Source organism: Vespa mandarinia, chromosome 10 (genome assembly GCF_050613455.1).
Source record: "Vespa mandarinia isolate Hongniang chromosome 10, ASM5061345v1, whole genome shotgun sequence".
Taxonomy (NCBI): domain Eukaryota; kingdom Metazoa; phylum Arthropoda; class Insecta; order Hymenoptera; family Vespidae; genus Vespa; species Vespa mandarinia.
The window spans coordinates 5,732,501-5,750,000 of record NC_140819.1 but is presented as its reverse complement, the minus strand read 5'-3'; the positions used below and the strand labels follow the sequence as shown (position 1 = coordinate 5,750,000).

The 17,500-nt window shown below is 33.8% G+C and overlaps 1 protein-coding gene across 12 annotated transcripts in view; it reads right to left on the bottom strand.

Moving 5' to 3' along the window:
* The window catches only part of sano (CABIT domain-containing protein serrano), a 169,678-nt gene that overhangs the window by 28,678 nt on the left and 123,500 nt on the right, over nucleotides 1–17,500 (bottom strand). For all 12 annotated transcript variants that reach the window (XM_035876737.2, XM_035876735.2, XM_085659717.1 and 9 more), the window contains 3 exons: nucleotides 10,354–10,930; nucleotides 8,847–10,207; nucleotides 8,535–8,730 (listed from right to left, as the gene is read on the bottom strand). In XM_035876737.2, coding sequence (XP_035732630.1) covers nucleotides 8,538–8,730; nucleotides 8,847–10,207; nucleotides 10,354–10,680 — 1,881 coding nt within the window. In that variant the 5' untranslated portion in view covers nucleotides 10,681–10,930 and the 3' untranslated portion in view covers nucleotides 8,535–8,537. The remainder of the gene's footprint in view (nucleotides 1–8,534; nucleotides 8,731–8,846; nucleotides 10,208–10,353; nucleotides 10,931–17,500) is intronic.

Here is a 17,500-nt window from a genome sequence, read left to right as displayed (position 1 = left end):
ACTTCCTCTATCCTTATGTATACGATTATTAATAATGCCTAGGTAAAATGAACGTGTATTCGTTCGTACGTAGATATTCATATGTGTTTTTATTTGTTGCGCATTTACGTGTGTCACATGTATAGACATATACATACTAATGTACATAATATATATATGTATTATATATATATATATATATATATATATATATATAAATATTATACATATATATATAAATACGTGCAAGTATATACAGGATAACAGAAATGATTTATTTCTAAATCTAGAAGAAGAATGATCATAGAAGAAAAATCAAAAAAAGATAATGACGAATAATAAAATTAAGAAATTTTTATGCTTTTCTTTTTTTTTAGTTTCCTTTTTTTTTCTTTTCTTTTTTTTTTTTTTTTTTTTTTTTTTTTTTTTTTTTTTTTTTATAACATACCAATAAAACAATAGGAAGGATTGTAAAAAAGGAGATGGATAATTATTGACGGAAATTATCGATTAAAAAAATCTTCTTATTCGTACGAGTCAATTGCACGATCGTCTGACCATACATTGACACATTCCACTTGATTCTTCTTTTTCCTCTATCCTCCTTTCATCCTCTTCTCTATTTCTCTCTCTTTCTCTCTCTTACAAAATCATCGTGAACCGCATATAAATCAATCGAGCAATCCTTCTTTAGTATTTTTCTGATCTTTACTATCTAATCCTCTTACTTCGTATTTATCTATTTTTTTTTTTTTCTAACTTATGGCGTAATTTTCTACTCATCAATTCGTCTCCAACTCATCCGGGGAAGTCATTTATCGTTCGTCATCGTACTTCTTTTATATTTTTCTTATTATTTTTCTTTCGTATGCCTTTTTCTTTTTTCTTTTCTTTATCCTCTCTTTTTTTTTTTTACTTCCTTTATAGTTTTTTTTTGTTTTTCTTTTTTACGTATATATACACGAAACAACACAAAACAAAACAAAACAAAACAACAATATTATTTTCTTTTTTAATCCAACATTTATATGTATATATACACACACACACACACACACATATATATATATATATATACGTTCTTAAGATATACCGGTACATTGCATCGAGGAAGATAAATGCGCGGGCGTCCAAGTTTCCGATGCGTGCTGGAGAGTAACTGGTTCGGCAGGAAGAGAAAAGAAAGAATGAAAGAAGACGAAGAAGAAGACGAAGAAGAAGAAGAAGAAGAAGAAGAAGAAGAAGCCGAAGAAGACGAAGAAGAAGAAGAAGAAGGATGCTAAGAGACCAGAAGAAATATTTCTCGATTAAATGAACCTTACGTAAGAGCGAGTAACTCTATCTCTCTCTTTCTCTTGCTACTCTCTTAAGAAACATGCTTATGTATTTATGTATGTACGTACGTATGTATATAACTATGTATATATATATGTATGTATGTATGTATGTATGTATGTATGTATGTATGTATATAGGTACATACGAATTGACTCGATCATTACGCGTCTAGTACCATGCCAATTTTACGCTGTACAAGTTCGCTCCGATATCTTTCATGTTTTTTAATCAGATAAATAAGCGAACAAGATGATAAAATTGACGATGAGGTTTTATATGTCAAAGACAGAGAGAGAGAGAGAGAGAGAGAGAGAGAGAGAGAGAGAGAGAGAGAGACAAAAATAAAGAGATACGTAAGTGATTTTATTGCAATCAACGAGAGACGAGGGTAGGTGATTTTTAAAAATTGAAAAAGACAAAAAACCAAAAAAAAAAAAATAAAAAACGAATGAAGAAAGAAAAGAAGAAGAAAAAAAAGAAGAAGATAAAAAAGCATCATAGTATCACAATTGTATTCTTTTATCAATGTACAAATCTGTATCGAATTGTATCTAATCGCGTATTATTGCGATAACATTTTGTACGCATCGATCGAACGTATATATATATACATATATATATATATAAAAATAATTGTGCATTTTGTTTCTCTCTTCTTTTTTTTATTCTTTTTCTTTCTTTCTCTCTCTCTCTCTCTTCTTTTTTTTGATATTTTTCCTTTCTTTTTCTTTTTTTTTTTAAAGTCAATTAATCTCAAAGGGATGAAAAGTTAAGTTCTAAGATTGTTATTCGAAAAAGGTAATAATTTTATCATCATAATCATTTGATTCAGGATTGATCATTTGATCGTAATTATTTTCGTTAATATATTCATATACATAAAATCGATCAAATTATTGCATCCATATAAAACTCACTATATATATAATTTTTTTTTCTTTTTTATAATATTCACTTATCTTTTTATTGTAAAATTTTTAAATATTCATTTTTTCTTTCTTCATTATAAAATTCGCATCTTTGGCTATAAGTTTTAATTTCAGTCGAAACATTAAAAAAAAGAAAAAAAAAAAAAAAAAAACTGAAAGAGAGAGAAAGAAAAGTTTTTATTTATTCGATCAGTATTTTAATTAACGATAAATATCTCGCAAATATAAATATTCATAATAAGTATAATATAAGTTTAACATTTTGATCAGTATAAATAATTAACTTTTAAAATTGAGTCACTTATATTACCTATTAATAAACCTAATACGAATACTGACTCATTTATTTAAGGCGCTCATTAAATATTTTAAAAGATATATTCGTCTAATGAACGGTAACGTTGATAGGAAAAAGAAAAAAAAAAGAAAAAGAAAAAAGAAAAAAAAAAAACAAGAATAAAAAGGGAAAAATAATGGTACATACTAATGGTAATACAACAGTACCAATTGTTGCATTCCGATGAAAATACTTCCGTCGAAATAAATTCTTATTTTGTGAAATTGTTTATCCCGTTAAAATAAAAAAAAGAAAAAAAGAAAAAAGAAAAAAGGAAAAAAAATCGTAAAGAGGAAAAAAAAATATAAAAAGATTCGTTTTATATTTTTCTCTTTGTACAAAGAATAAATAAAATATTTTCTATTAAATTCAAGTATACAGTTTTATATATATATATATATATACACACACACACACATATATATATATATTTCTCAATAAAGATATATAAATTCGTTCGAACGTAATTAAGTACCGTTCGGAAGTGAGATCGTAGCGAGAGTAAAGAAGAAAAAAAAAAAGAAAAGAAAAGAAAAAAAAAAGAAAGAAAGAAAGAAAAGAAAAAGAAAGAAAGAAGTGAAAAAAAAAGAAAACAAGAAAATACGTATCTATCGTACGCAGTCGGACGATCTTTCGTGGAAAAATTTTTTCAATGGCCTACAACAACACTCGATCTCTGAGATTCTAACGGATTGCTGCTCTTATCTTATCCGATCCAAACGGATAAATCGACGTACCCACGCGTTGCCGACAGTACGCGTAGGAGTTTTAAGAATTCGAACCTTTCTCCGGCAGACATCGTGACGCTTATACAAGAAGTTCGTCTTCATCTATTTCCATCTCTTCTCCTTTTTCTTCTTCTTCTTCTTCTTCTTCTTCTTTCTTTTCCTCATGATGATGATCATCATCATCATCATCATCATCATCATCATCATCATCATCATCATCATCATCATCATCATCATCATTATCATCAACAACAAGAATAACAACAACAACAACAACAACAACATCGAATATCATTTTCTTTTACGAGTGATCAGAATCGATTTCGTTGTAGGTAATAGATAAGAAAAATTTCATGAATGAGTCAGAATCGAAACGTTTCAAATGGTGCTATGGGGTTTAGTTTTACCGGAAGAAAGTTAGATGTAGGCAGACAATAGGACTAAGTGCCAAGAAAAAGGAAGAAAGAAAGTAAGATAGAGAGAGAGAGAGAGAGAGAGAGAGAGAAAGAGAGAGTAAAAGAGAAGGGTGGAGGGGGGGGGTCCCCTTAACCAGAAGAACGTCGTCTTTCGTGATTTGCATGCAATGCGAATGTAATACGATAAATATGTATGATTTCGGTGAGACAAGAGTGAAAACGTTTGATGGGATAACTACTACACACATGGATATTTATATATACAAATACTTATAGAAATATATATATATAGATGTGTGTGTGTGTATGTATGTGTATATATATATATATATATATGCAAACATATACGTAGAAATGCCGGATGCACGGAGTAGATTCTTGCGACACGATCCATCGATATCGTTTATTTCTTTTTTCTTTTTCTTTTTCTTTTTCTTTTTTTTCTTTTTTTAGCCTCCTCTTTCCCTTCAACGGCAAATGGCTTTAAGTTTTCATAGCACGTAAGTTCCGAGTAAACGAAACGGTAAAATGCAAGTCGTACTCGAAAAAAAATATATTTATATATATATATATATATATATATATCTACACGCTTCCGGTTATATTAACGGGAGAGAGAGAGAGAGAGAGAGAGAGAGAGAGAGATGGTTCAATCACACCGAAAAAAAAATCGAAGGTGTCACGTATGAAAAAAAAGATATATTTAAGAATGACCTAGCCGCCCCTCTCCTATTCACCCCACTTCGCTGTGACGTCATCTCTCTTAGTTTCGTGCGCGCGTACACGCATTTAAGTTATGTAATTAGATACATAAATATGTTGGCGTGTAAGGAAGGAAGAAAAATGGAAGAGTTTGCGTTGATGATATAAATAAGCTGAGCACGTAATAGTAGTGATGATAGTAGTAGTAGTAGTAGTAGTATGAGTAGTAATAGTAGTAGTAGTAGTAGTAGTAATAGTAGTAGTAGTAGTAGTAATAGTAGTAGTAGTAGTAGTAATAGTAGTAGTAGTAGTAGTAGTAGTAATAGTAGTAGTAGTAGTAGTAATAGTAATAGTGGTAAAATATGTTGGTATTAATCAACGTCCTCGTCATAGAGTTGGTTCGGATGGCGCCGGTAGTAGTAGTAGTAGTAGTAGTAGTAGTAGCAGTAGTAGTATTAGTAATAGTAGTAGTCTAGGTATAGCAATTTCCAAGATAACAATCCCGTGAGTAAATGTTCCACCTTAAAAACACCATACGGGGAAAATCGCAGAAGGATCGGTTTCTAATTATCGACGATAACCGATAATGGCGGTAGATAACTATCCCGATGTTAACGCCATCTAATACGCCGTCAGATAATATTCAGATAAGAAAAGAAAATGCGGTAAGAAATTCTAATTACGTTTGTTAAGTTGAAAATACTTTAGGATAATATCGTCATTTATGATAGTTCGATAATAAATGGATGTGCGCGATTAGTATAGCATCTTTATCTCGTCACGTCTCATCGTTGTTCTTATAAATCATCGGCCAATTAATTCGACGAATGTTGATATTAATTCTCGTACGACGAATTTAGAATTATTTTGATTTGACGATAATCGTACGAATTAGACGGATCGAATTATTTAATAATAATCTAATTTATTTATACAAATATATCTAATTTTTATTTATCTCTGTGTATACGTATATATTAAAAAAAAAAAAATTAATTAATAAAAAAATTAAAATTATGATACATATATATATATATATATATATATATATGTATGTATATAAGGTGTATTTGACGTTGATAAGATGTATGCAGATTTATTATCCCATCTTGACAAATCTTATTAATATTTTGAAATTGAAATTTTATCAATCGATCAAAATGATTTTTTCTATTTACATTTCGCAATTCGTCTAAATTCATTTCTACGCTTTTTAAGGCGAATTGAAGAAAAAGAGGGACAGAGAGAGACAGTGAGAGGGGAGAGGAGAGAAAGGAGTAAAATAAGAAAGATAAGAAAGTTCATTCATTTCCATCGATTTCATTCACTGAAATTGAACGTTAATATATGAGCCGGATCACTTTTTGAATTTTTTTTTTTTTTTATATTTAAGTTGTTAAAACACTGTATGTATTTTAATATAAATTCATATATAAATTTATATAAAAATGTTTCATAGCACGTTTCATAGCAAACGAATAGATCAAAAGGCTTATTTAGAAACAGTTTTACAATGTAAATTTGAATTTATGTTTTAAAGGGAATTTACAAAAAAAAAAAAAAGAAAAAAAAAGAAAAAAGAAAGAAAGAAAAAAAACAGAGAAGGAAAGAGAAAAGATCAATTTATATCATTTCATTACGTTTCCCTCCTTTTTCTTGTCTTTCTTCTTTCTTCTTTCTTCTTTTTTCTTTTTTTTTTTTTCTTTTTTCTTACGTGGAATTAATCGATTTAACGAACTGAACGGGTTCGTACGTCGACGAGATTGATAGTGCACGTCACACTCGCCGGAATAGAATTACGATTGAAGTAATACGTCGAACTTAGTTTCGCCGAATAAGAAGGTGAAGTAGGTGGTGGTGGAGGAGGAGGAGGAGGAGGAGGAGTGGGGGAGGGGGAAGAAGGTGCTGGGTGCTTCCAGAAGGCAGCAGCATTGCCCGCGAACGAGCGATTACGAGCGAAGTAGAAAGTAGTTGGGTAATGGTCAGACACGATCTCAGCGAATGAAGGTACTACTACTACTACTACTACTACTACTACTACTACTCTACTACTACTACTACTTCTGATACGTTTGAGGCAGCCCATAGGTAACATAACTAATGGCGAATAAAACGTGAGGGGGAGGGGGTCGGGTAGAGGAGAAGCGAGGTTATAGGGTCTGAGTATTATATATGTCGGATGATTGGTCTTAAAAATTTTCCAAGAGATTTCCCGATCGCGAATCCTTGGTACATTTAAGAGACATCGCGTAATTACGTTACAATGATTTTTTCATTGCGTTATAAGCTAGAACCAACGTCAGAACGTGGACTATAAGCTGCGGCTAGCCGCAAGTTACGAAGAAGAAGAAGAAGAAGAAGAAGAAGAAGAAGAAGAAGAAGAAGAAGAAGAAGAAGAAGAAGGAGATATCATAAGCGATTTTTTATGTTGGAATAATTTAAATGCAAAACCCATCTTCTTTCCCTATCGTAATCGGTTCATTTTCATCGTAATACGATAGTAAAGAGGAGGAGGAGAAGCAGGAGAGTCAAAAAAGGAAAAAGAAAATCAAAAAGCAAAAGCAAAAAAGAAAGATTCGACTGACCGAAGAATGGTCAAGGAAAGTATGATCGCTGAAAGTAAATGATATTCGTCAAATCGTTGAATCCTTTTTGATATTCGTCGTCGTTTAATTCATCTCAGTAATCAATCGAGCTCCAAGGTAAACCAAAAATGGGAAGGTAGGTTGAATCATCCCCTATGATATATCTCGCTGAACATCTTCTCTCTCTCTCTCTCTGTCCCTCCCCAATCCTGCGTGCTTAGGGCAACATACGAGAGAGAAGAGATGATGTTTGGTGTTATATCCTCCACCCCCTTCCCCACCGCCCCTCGAAGTTCTGGCCAAGCGTGTATTCATCATTAGTTTGGATTTCTCGCTTAGTGGATTTATCATGCTATTGATAAGTGGAGAATGAACTCGAAAGACGAACACGTGGATTAGTCGTAAAGTTGGTCTGATCTTTTGCTTTCTCCTCATTCTACTACCCCATCATCACCTTCCCAACCTGTCGTATCGTTATTTAACGATCCATCAATTTTTCGATTCGGAATCTTTTATTCGGATAACAGTGATAGAATCCAAAAATTTGAGAGCATACGATACGTAATAATAAATGCAATATTATCGGGCTCTTAAGGGGTTTTTAAATGTCTAATTAAATGTCTTCCCGCGATACCGACGATTACTTCTTTCAGAAAGCTTGTATTCGTCCCTGGTTCTTAGAAGAGATCATAAAAATCGCACGTAATACCACTCAGCTCCTCGATAACTGGTCCGCCGATGGATTAACAGCCGACGGTGGTAATCGGAGGACTTCCTGAACCATCCGAGAGAAGTGCATTTCCTAGACGTCATTATAAGTATCGGTAGTGGAAAAGAGGGCCGCGAGGGGATGGGAGAGGAGGGGCGACGATTAAACGAATAAGGACTTATGGCAATAGAGAGAAAGAGAGAGAGAGAGAGAGAGAGAGAGAGAGAGAGAGAGAGAGAGAGAGAGAGAGAGAGAGAGAGAGAGAGAGAGAGAGAGAGAGAGAGAGAGAGAGACAGAGAGCGACTGTTGCTGCCACTGTAGCTGTAGCTGTAGCTGTAGCTGTAGCTGTAGCTGTAGCTGTAGCTGTGGCCGTTGCCGTTGCAGTTGCGGTTGGAGTGCATCTTTTATAACGCCCAGTAAAATGCACCTTTAAAAAGATTTCCCTGGGGCTTCACGAGCTTGGCGAATTTAATGATTTCAACCCTTTTACATTGGACAAATTACTTTCTAACTATTATGTCGTGACTGGCGTCATATTTTCTTGTATTTTTAAGACCAGATCACGACGCGAACGTCCGGATCGAAAAAGAAAAACGATTAAATATCCTCTTGCGCTGTGATGATCGAAGAAACGGGATTGATTTAATTTATGAAATCATGCCGGGGTATCGATTAAAGAATCGATTAAAGATCGTTACTTGGTTTTTAAAGAAGAACGGGGGAGGGGGGGCGCAAAGAAAAAAAGAAGGAAAAAAAGGAAAAAAAAAAAATAAAGAAAAAGAGAAAAAGAAAATAAGAAAGAAAAACTTACGAGTTAGAGGTAGAGCGTGCCGACTCGTCGAGGTGCTACGACCGTGACAGCCAAACGGGGTCCGCACTTGGTCGGTGGTAATGGTGCCGTGGTCGCGGGTGGTGGCGTTTCCGGTTTCGTACATCCAAGCCCGCTTCCACCTCGAAGTTCCCAGACTAAGTTCGTCAAAGAACGTGGTCTGCTCAAACGCCGCGATCTGAATAAATGACAAAATATAAAGGGATAATTATATTACATGTGAAATAAAAATGTTATATAAAAGAGTTTTTTTATTAATGACGTTATTGTTCATTCGTTTCACATTTGTTATACCTCTTTTCTGGAAGTTTAGCACCAGCACCGGAATCACCGGACGTCCTACCACCTGAATGGCTAGAATCTAGAGTCCCGTCAAGTTCCATAGCCTGTTGCAAATTTGTCAGACTTTTATAACGTATATTGAATAGAGGAGAACCACCTTTATAACCTGGCGGTGTCTCCTTTAAAGGTGATGCACTCTTTTGCCTCATCAAAGGACGTCCTCTCTGGGTGCCGCTATTTTTAACGTATAACTTTGCCAATGGTGGCTTCTCAAGTTTCGGCTGTGGAGCTTCCTTAACCGCTCGCCTCGTTCTCTTTTCAGCTTGAATCTTCTTCGTTGGGATTGTCTCGATCGGTGGTGGTTCCGGTCTATCGTCTAACAATGGGGCGATCGTAACGGTGACAGGTGTCAAAGGTGGACTGGAACTTTGGCCAGGATTTAATGGGCTTTCGTAAGGAGACCTGACGCTTTTGGGTAAGGGCGCGAAGCCGCGAACGTAATCGTAAATCTGATCTATCTCGTCGTAATCCTCGGTGCAGGAAGAAGGTGGCACGCGATTTTCGTCCCGGTATCCGACATGACCGGAGGATGTCTGATGACTGCTACTGTGATAATGATGATGATGATGATGATGACTGCTGTTGTTGTTCCTATGATGTCCAAGAGGAGCATTTTCCGAGTTGGCAGAAGATCGCCTTAGAAATCCCGATGCACTTCTGGTCTGTCTCGAGGGCTTACTCTCGCCCAAGCGGCCGTCTAGAACGTGTGCACGATCGGCAACGTCGGCTACGAGCCGTGAGGCTCGTTCGATCAACCTCGTGAATTCTTGCATCAATCTAAGTGCCTCCTCGTTTCTCGCCTTGACCAACTTCAAAGGTGCCGCCAATGGCAACGCCACCGCTGCTCCCTCTCTCTGTAAGGGCAATGCGAACACGTGTTCCTCCTCGAAGGTCGAAAGGAGCCTTAGTTCCGGCACGAACTGGGACGATGATTTCAAGCCTCTCGGTGGCTGCCCGTGGACCAATCTAACCGTTAGTGGTAGCCGTTTGCTCAGCAATGCCTTAGCCGTGTGAACGCCGCTAATATTATCCTCTCTGGCGAGTGCGCTGAAGCGTCCACGTTGTTCCATGCTCAAAAGTATACTCTCTCCTCGACAGTCGACGCAACGTAAGAAACGTCCGCGACCTGGTAATGCCACTTCACCGGCCGTCACAATTGTCTCACCAGCTGCCAGAGTTCTCGTTCCTTCGGGCACGACGATTCCAGATTCGTCATCCACTCTGCAAGCTATACCACGTACCGTTTCACGTACCAAGGCTCCCTCCTCCGGGCATCTTCGGGAGAGTTCGTTCACAGACTCGATTCCACGGACCTGTAGGAGTCCAAAGTGTTAAGGATAAATTCTAATTTTAATGCGTATTGCACTCACATGGAGAAAACAAAAAGAAAAGAAAACATGCAAAAGATTTAATAAACGATTAAATGAACATTAATAAAAGTCACTTCTCGTAAACCCACCGCTCGACCTTCCTCGCTCAAAATCTCAAAATATCCGGCATAGGAGTCCGGAATAGCTAATCTTGGCCCAACCCCAACAACTCTACGTCCTTCCTTGATTTTAACAGCCTGTGCCACAATTTTGCGCCTACGGCCTGCTGACAATAACAATGCCGTACTTTGAAGACTCGGGGCTGGAAGGGTTGGTACACCAAGACCACCATATTGACCCTTTGTAATCTTTATTACAGCCGGTAGACGATATTTAGTGACAAATTCGCGCAAATATGTCGCTTCCTCGGCCCAACGTGCGGCCGCCACGACAATTTGACCATCAGTTGCAGCCATCGTCCTAGCCGTCCAAGTGAGACGGACTATGACGTCTTCCTCTCGTCCTCCTCGAGAGGTTAATCCCTGTTCTTTCCTCCAGGACCTCTTCCTCCAGGTCCCTTTCTCAGCGCTACTCTTCTTGCTTCTGTTTCTGTTCTTGTTGTTGTTCTTGTTGCTGTTGTTCCTGTTGTTCTTGTTGTTCTTGTTGTTCTTGTTCTTGCTTCTGCTGCTGCTCCTGCAAATCCAACTTCACTTCTTTAAGCTCCATCTGAAAGAAAATAAAGATTACATTATTCATTTCGTGTTTTAAAGACATTTATAACGTTTGCAAATTATCCACGATAATCCTCCTTTTCTAATTTTCTTTTTCTTTCTTTTCTTTTCTTTTCTCATCCTACCTTTTTACATTATCTTCTTCTACAGCGTGCACTTTTTTTTGTTTCTTCTTTTTTTTTTTCTACGTTAACGCTACACGCTCCGACAATATGTTTATTATAGTGAAAAACTTTTTTCAACCTCAATAAACTGGATAATGGTAAAACTCTAACGTGACTCTGATCTATGTCGTTATTCTACGTGACAAGCGAAACAACGTCTTTCATCAGAAAATAGATCTTATCGACGACAACGTGACGCGGCATTCGAATATTATAACGTATATTTAGTTAGATTAAATCATTCGTAAGACGAAGTATATATGTATATATTTTATATATTAATATATATATATATATTTATATATATATTTATATATTTATATATATATTTATATAATCGGGGAAATATACGTTGATTTATTTAATGACAACGTTATATATAGATTAGTTTCAAAAGCGACTAAGGCGAGGGAGTCGCGAGATTAATTATTACGATTAGACCGTCTTATTACTTTCTTCCTGTTATAATATTCGTGATTATAGATGGCAGACGTAGATAAAAATGGTTTGCCGGGTTCTGTGATGCTCCGGTAACACAATGAGATTTAAGTAAATATTGTTGAGTAAAAGGTAATTGTGGGTGAAAAGTTAATGATTGTGATTAAGATTTATAATGTTACTTTTTTATATACATAATTTATATATATATATATATATATATATATATATGTATATATATATCTATATATAAAATTTTAGATTACAACATTTTTATGATTTTCAGTTTTTCTTACGGAACGTTCTATATTTTTATGTTTCACCAATTACATAATTAATATCTTGTTAATTATTAAATTTTATTCTAATAATCGTTTAATAATTTTTTAATGACGATCTAATAAAATATATCATTAATTAAAAAAATATTATATTTATATACATATATATATATATATTTCTTTTTTATTCCCAACAAAGAAGACATTCAAACGATTCGTTTGATTTCCAATCAATTCGTATCATATAATTTTATATATTTTTTGTTAAAACTTGAAGGAAAAGAAAAAGAAAAGAAAGGAACCAAAAAAAAAAAAAAAAAAAAGAAAAACTTGCGAAAAAAAAAAGAAAAGAAGGAAAGAAATTATAAACGATTAAAGTTAATCGTACGATTATATTGAATTCATTCGATCTATACGAAAATGATAAATAATATCGCATAATAATTTCGTTTTAATCGACGATCATCTAGTTGGATTATATACAAAGTATATAACATCTATCCATTCGAAATCTCATGGGAAATACGATGAAACGCAGAAAGGCGCCAGTTTTACGTTCGTCACGGGTGAAAACGAAGTTTGCTTTCCACGTTTCTTCTTGGCTATGTCTTAACGTTTACACGCGAGCTAACGTGTAAGGATACGTGAGCTGACGTTGTCATTAGTCAAATTCCAATTACCGGACCGGTTTCATAATTTCCACGGCAAGGGCACTCGTCGTTCAAAATTATATACGCCGAGAGGAATCGTTGGATGCATCTCTTCTCTTCTTCGCCGTATAACACATGCCAACGAAAGAATCATCGAGTTTCAACTTATTCGTTACGTATCCCCCATAGACGCAAATAGAAATTATTACATATTTAAATTGTGTGTCTCGAAAGAAAGAGCGAGCGAGAGAGAGAGCGAGAGAGAGAGTGAGAGAGAGAGAGAGAGAGTGAGAGTGAGAGAGAGAGAGAAAAGAGAAAAATATATCAAATAAGTCCAATACTGACACGATCGAAAAGTTTGTCATAGTCTGTCTCTTTTTATTTCTTTACTTTTTACTTGATTCTTTTTTTCTTTTTTTTTTTCTTTTTTTTTTTTTTTTTTTACCTTTTTTCTCTCAGATTTTTTTGCGTCAATGATTTGCTTTTATAAATTTTCTATAAATCGTTAACAAGCGTCGAGATTATTATTATTATTATTATTATTATTATTATTATTATTATTATTATTTCTTTTCTTTTTTTTTTTACAAGATTTTCGTGAAATTGTTCCGATGGCGCAATTGAATCGTTCCGATTATTATTTTTTTATTTTTTACTTATCTTTTTTCTTTCTTTTTTTCTTTTTCTTCTTTTTTTTTTTAACTATAAATCTTCGAGAAATTGTTCCGATCGTAAAATTCAATTGCTTCGATTTGTTTTTTTTTTTCCTTTTTCTTTCTCTTTTTTCTTTTTTCGTCTTCTTCTCTTCCTTCTCCTCTTTTTCTTCCTCTTCTTCTTCTTCTTCTTTTTCAATAAATCTTCGAAGAGATTGTTACGATCGTAAAAAATACGACTGTAGAGACGTACTCTTTTTCTTTAAAAATATTCAAAAGATTTTCTTCGGATTCGATTAAAAATTCATTCGATCGGGACAAAAAAAAAAAGAAATTTCAATTGCAATATTAAATATCTAACATATTATATACACACATACACACACACATATATATATATATATCTTCTTTACAAATATTTCCTTCCTATATATCATTCTTTTCACTAAATGTAACAATTGTTTCGAACGATATTTTAATGCCTTTAGAATATTTCGAAAAAAAATATACACGTACGCATCGACATCAATATACTGATATAATATCAATAAATTATATCAGCAATCTGAATCGTACTCGTTAACTTTTATTTATTTATTTATTTTTTCTTTTTAATGTTGCAAAGTATTATATTTATTTTTTTACGAAATCAATGACGAAAGATCCGTTTCAAGGACATTTTTTTAATTGATCATTAAAAATCACGTCGAAACATCGACCAATTCATTTTCATGAGACAATATGCCGTATATAGTTGTGTATACAACAGGATGGGCGGTGAGGAGAGAAGAGGGCATGGTCGGGTGGGGGTGGGGGTGAAAGAGAGGAAGAATTCTAAGGAATAGGAAGAAAGAGGGAGAAGAAATAAAAATTAGAAAGTTGTTTGCTAATGTTGTTCCTAACTTAACGAAATTACACACTCGGTCTCTACGGCATTCTTTTTAAGGTGTCAATTGAAGAAAACGCCATTTCTTTATGGCGGATACCGTTAACCGTTCTACTACGGTTCCCATAACCGTTTAGATTATTTTCAGGGTTAATTACATTTCGACTTTCATGATCCTGGAAAGCGAGTAGAGGAAAAGATATTTTTTATTTTCTTTTTCTCTCCACCGCACCACCCCCTCCTCCCACCCCCTCCGCTCCCGCCTTCCCTCACACACATACACTCGAGAATCTTCGAAGTTTTAATACTTGAAACAACGGAGAAAGTCTCTCACTTGTGAATTTATTTGCGGGAATTCTTGTTCGTAAAAAAAAAGAAAAAAAGAAAAAAAGAAATAATAATAAAAAAGAAGAAAAAGGAAAAAAAGAGTAAAAAAAAAAAAAAAAAGAAAAAAAGAAAGAAAGAAGAAAGAAGCGGCGTGCGAATATAATTAAACTTTTGCCGGTTTTAATTGGCCAACTTTCTTCTCGCTTGACTGGCATCATTTTGTTTATTATTGTCGAATCAAAAAAAAAAAAAAAAAAAAAAAAGGAAAAAAGAAAGCTAACTTTTTTTAGTTAACAATGATTGACAATAATCACGCTGAACGACGTTGTTACGTCTCTCTCTCTTTCTCTCTTTATTTTTTTTTTTTTTCCTTCTCTTTTCTTTTTCTTTCATGCGTTCAATTAAGACACAACATGCCATTATTTTTTTTCTTTCTCTTTTTCTTAGCTCTCACTCTCTTTCAATGGACTATGGATAATTGTCACATACGTGATATGTATAACACGATCTGTCATATAACGCGAACTTCGTAAACATTATGAACACGGACTTACGTATAGCATGATATAAAAAAAATTGTGCAAGCATTCCCACGAAAGATTAATAATTTCAAAGAATGATTTTGATATATTACATTAAATTATAATTTATATAATTATTTTACAGAAATTATTTTCCGTGCATGACATCGACGAATTAATGAAGAATTAATAAACTTGAATGTTTTTTATAATGATTTTTTTTTCATATATATATATATATATATACACACACACATATATATATAAAACTAAAATGGCTATACATATGTAAATACATACATACATTAAATAAAAAAATGAGAGTATCCATGCGTATCCAAAGTATCCATATGGATATATATATATATATATATATATATTTATATAAATATATATATATAGGAATATGTATAATATATAGAATATTCTTAAAAAAAAAAAACAAAGAAAAGAAAGAGAGTATGTAGATACATACGTACATACACATAAATATATTTACATATACATACATTGTATGTATATATATATATATATATATAATATATTTTTTTACGTATAGATGGGCGTGTCTCAGCAATTGTTTAGGATTTCTCCATCAAGAGAATATCATAGCGACGAAATATAACGGTCATGACTTAGCCGTAAATCATCACGTTTCCGAAACGAACGATTCCTCCTCCAGCAGAGGAATTGCTTCACGGTGTTGTATATAATCGATCGTGTAACGCGGTCTCTCTCTCTTTTTTTTTTTTCTTTCTTTTTCTTTTTTTTCCCCCCGTACTTTTTCCTTCTCTCTCTCTCTCTCTCTCTCTTTTTTTTTCTTTTTTTTATATCGAACAAAAGAACAAAAGAAAGAAAGGGGGGAAGCTTTATCGTGCGTGTCCTCTCTCTTCTTTCCTCAGATCTTCTATCGATTGATCTTCGTTAAAAACCTTCCGTTACGATCGAACTTCTTCGTGAACGAAGAATTATTTTTGCAACTTTTTACCGTTACCTTGAATGAAGATGAATCCCTGACTGATGATCAACTCCGTGCGAACGTCGAAGGAAAACAAAAAGTAGAGAGAAAGAGCTTAAGAACTAAAGAGAGATGAGGAGAGAGAGAGAGAGAGAGAGAGAGAGACGAGACGAGATTTAAAAATGTCTTTAGAAACGAATTTTTCTACGGAATTTATTTTTCGATATATTTCGTACGAATTAGGAGTCAACATTTATATTATTAAAATGTATTTATCACATTTGGACGATTTGTTCAATGATATTTTTTCTTTCATACTTTTGTTCTTCTTTTTTTTTTTTTCTTTCTTTTTTCCTTTTTTTATTTCTTTACTAACTCAGCTCGCAAGAAAGAGAGAGAGAGAGAGAGAGAGAGAGAGAATAGGCTGAAATCGAACTGAAGGAATCGTGACTGGACTCTACACACACACACACACACACACACACACACATACACATACACACACACAAACGCACGCACATATACATATAAATATAGTCTGGGCATCTGAATAAATCAATCGTCTACAGCATCGGCCGTACCGACGAATCGTTAGTTTTACTTCGAACGTACTATCGAAACGGGAAGAAAATTTCTATTGGTAGACACTTAAGAGAAACATTGCCGACATTCTCTGTTTTTTCTTTTTCTTTCTCTTTTTTTTTTTTTTCTTCCTTTTTTTTCTAACAATCGATAGGAATACGGAATAGTTAAAAGAACAAGGAACACTGTGCTAGCATATACCGGTGTTTAATAATTACGTTTACGGAAATACTGCTATGGCCACGAACTCTAGAGATAGATAGAGAAAGACAGAGAGAGAAAGAGAAGGAGAGAGAGAGAGAGAGAGAGAAAGAGAAAAAGACGAAGAGAGAGAGAGAGAGAGTGAGTGAGTGAGTGAGTGAGATGATAGAGCATTATATTGTAGAAGAGTTAGTGTGTTCCTTTTAAAGATGGCCCGCAGACAGTTCGAGAGATAAGAACGGTAAAGGGTGACCAACAATGACCTGAGGCTTCGTGACAGGCGCGCCTCTAGGAAGTTATTCGACACACTATTTTGCCTCATATTCTCTCTCTCTCTCTCTCTCTCTATATATATATATATATATATCATCCTATCTTGTCTATTTTCCCTCTCTTCCCCCTTTTCTCCCATCTCTTCAGTAGCTAAGAGAGTAAAGAAAGATGGCAAATGTTCGTTATGATCATAACTTGTTCTATCTAATACCAAATATATGTACATACATATGTACGTGTATGTACATACATATGTTGATAATAATTATTAAGAGAAGGATTAGCTATTGTCATGTGAAAAAAAAAAAAGAAAAAAAATTAGATATATTGGATTTATCAATTATCGTTCGGTAAAATCTATTCAAATCTTTTTCAATGTTATACAAACCATTAGAGAAAATATATATATATATATATATATATATATATATATATATATATATATATACGTATATACGGTTTTTTTTTTCATTGATTGAAAGTTATAAATTATCGAAGTTATCTCTCGATTTGTTATTTAAAAAGAAAAAAAATTAAAAAATCAAGTAAAATATTATCAAGATTATATATATATATATATATATATATATCTGTGTGAATAAATATGATCAACGATTATTATTATCCAAAT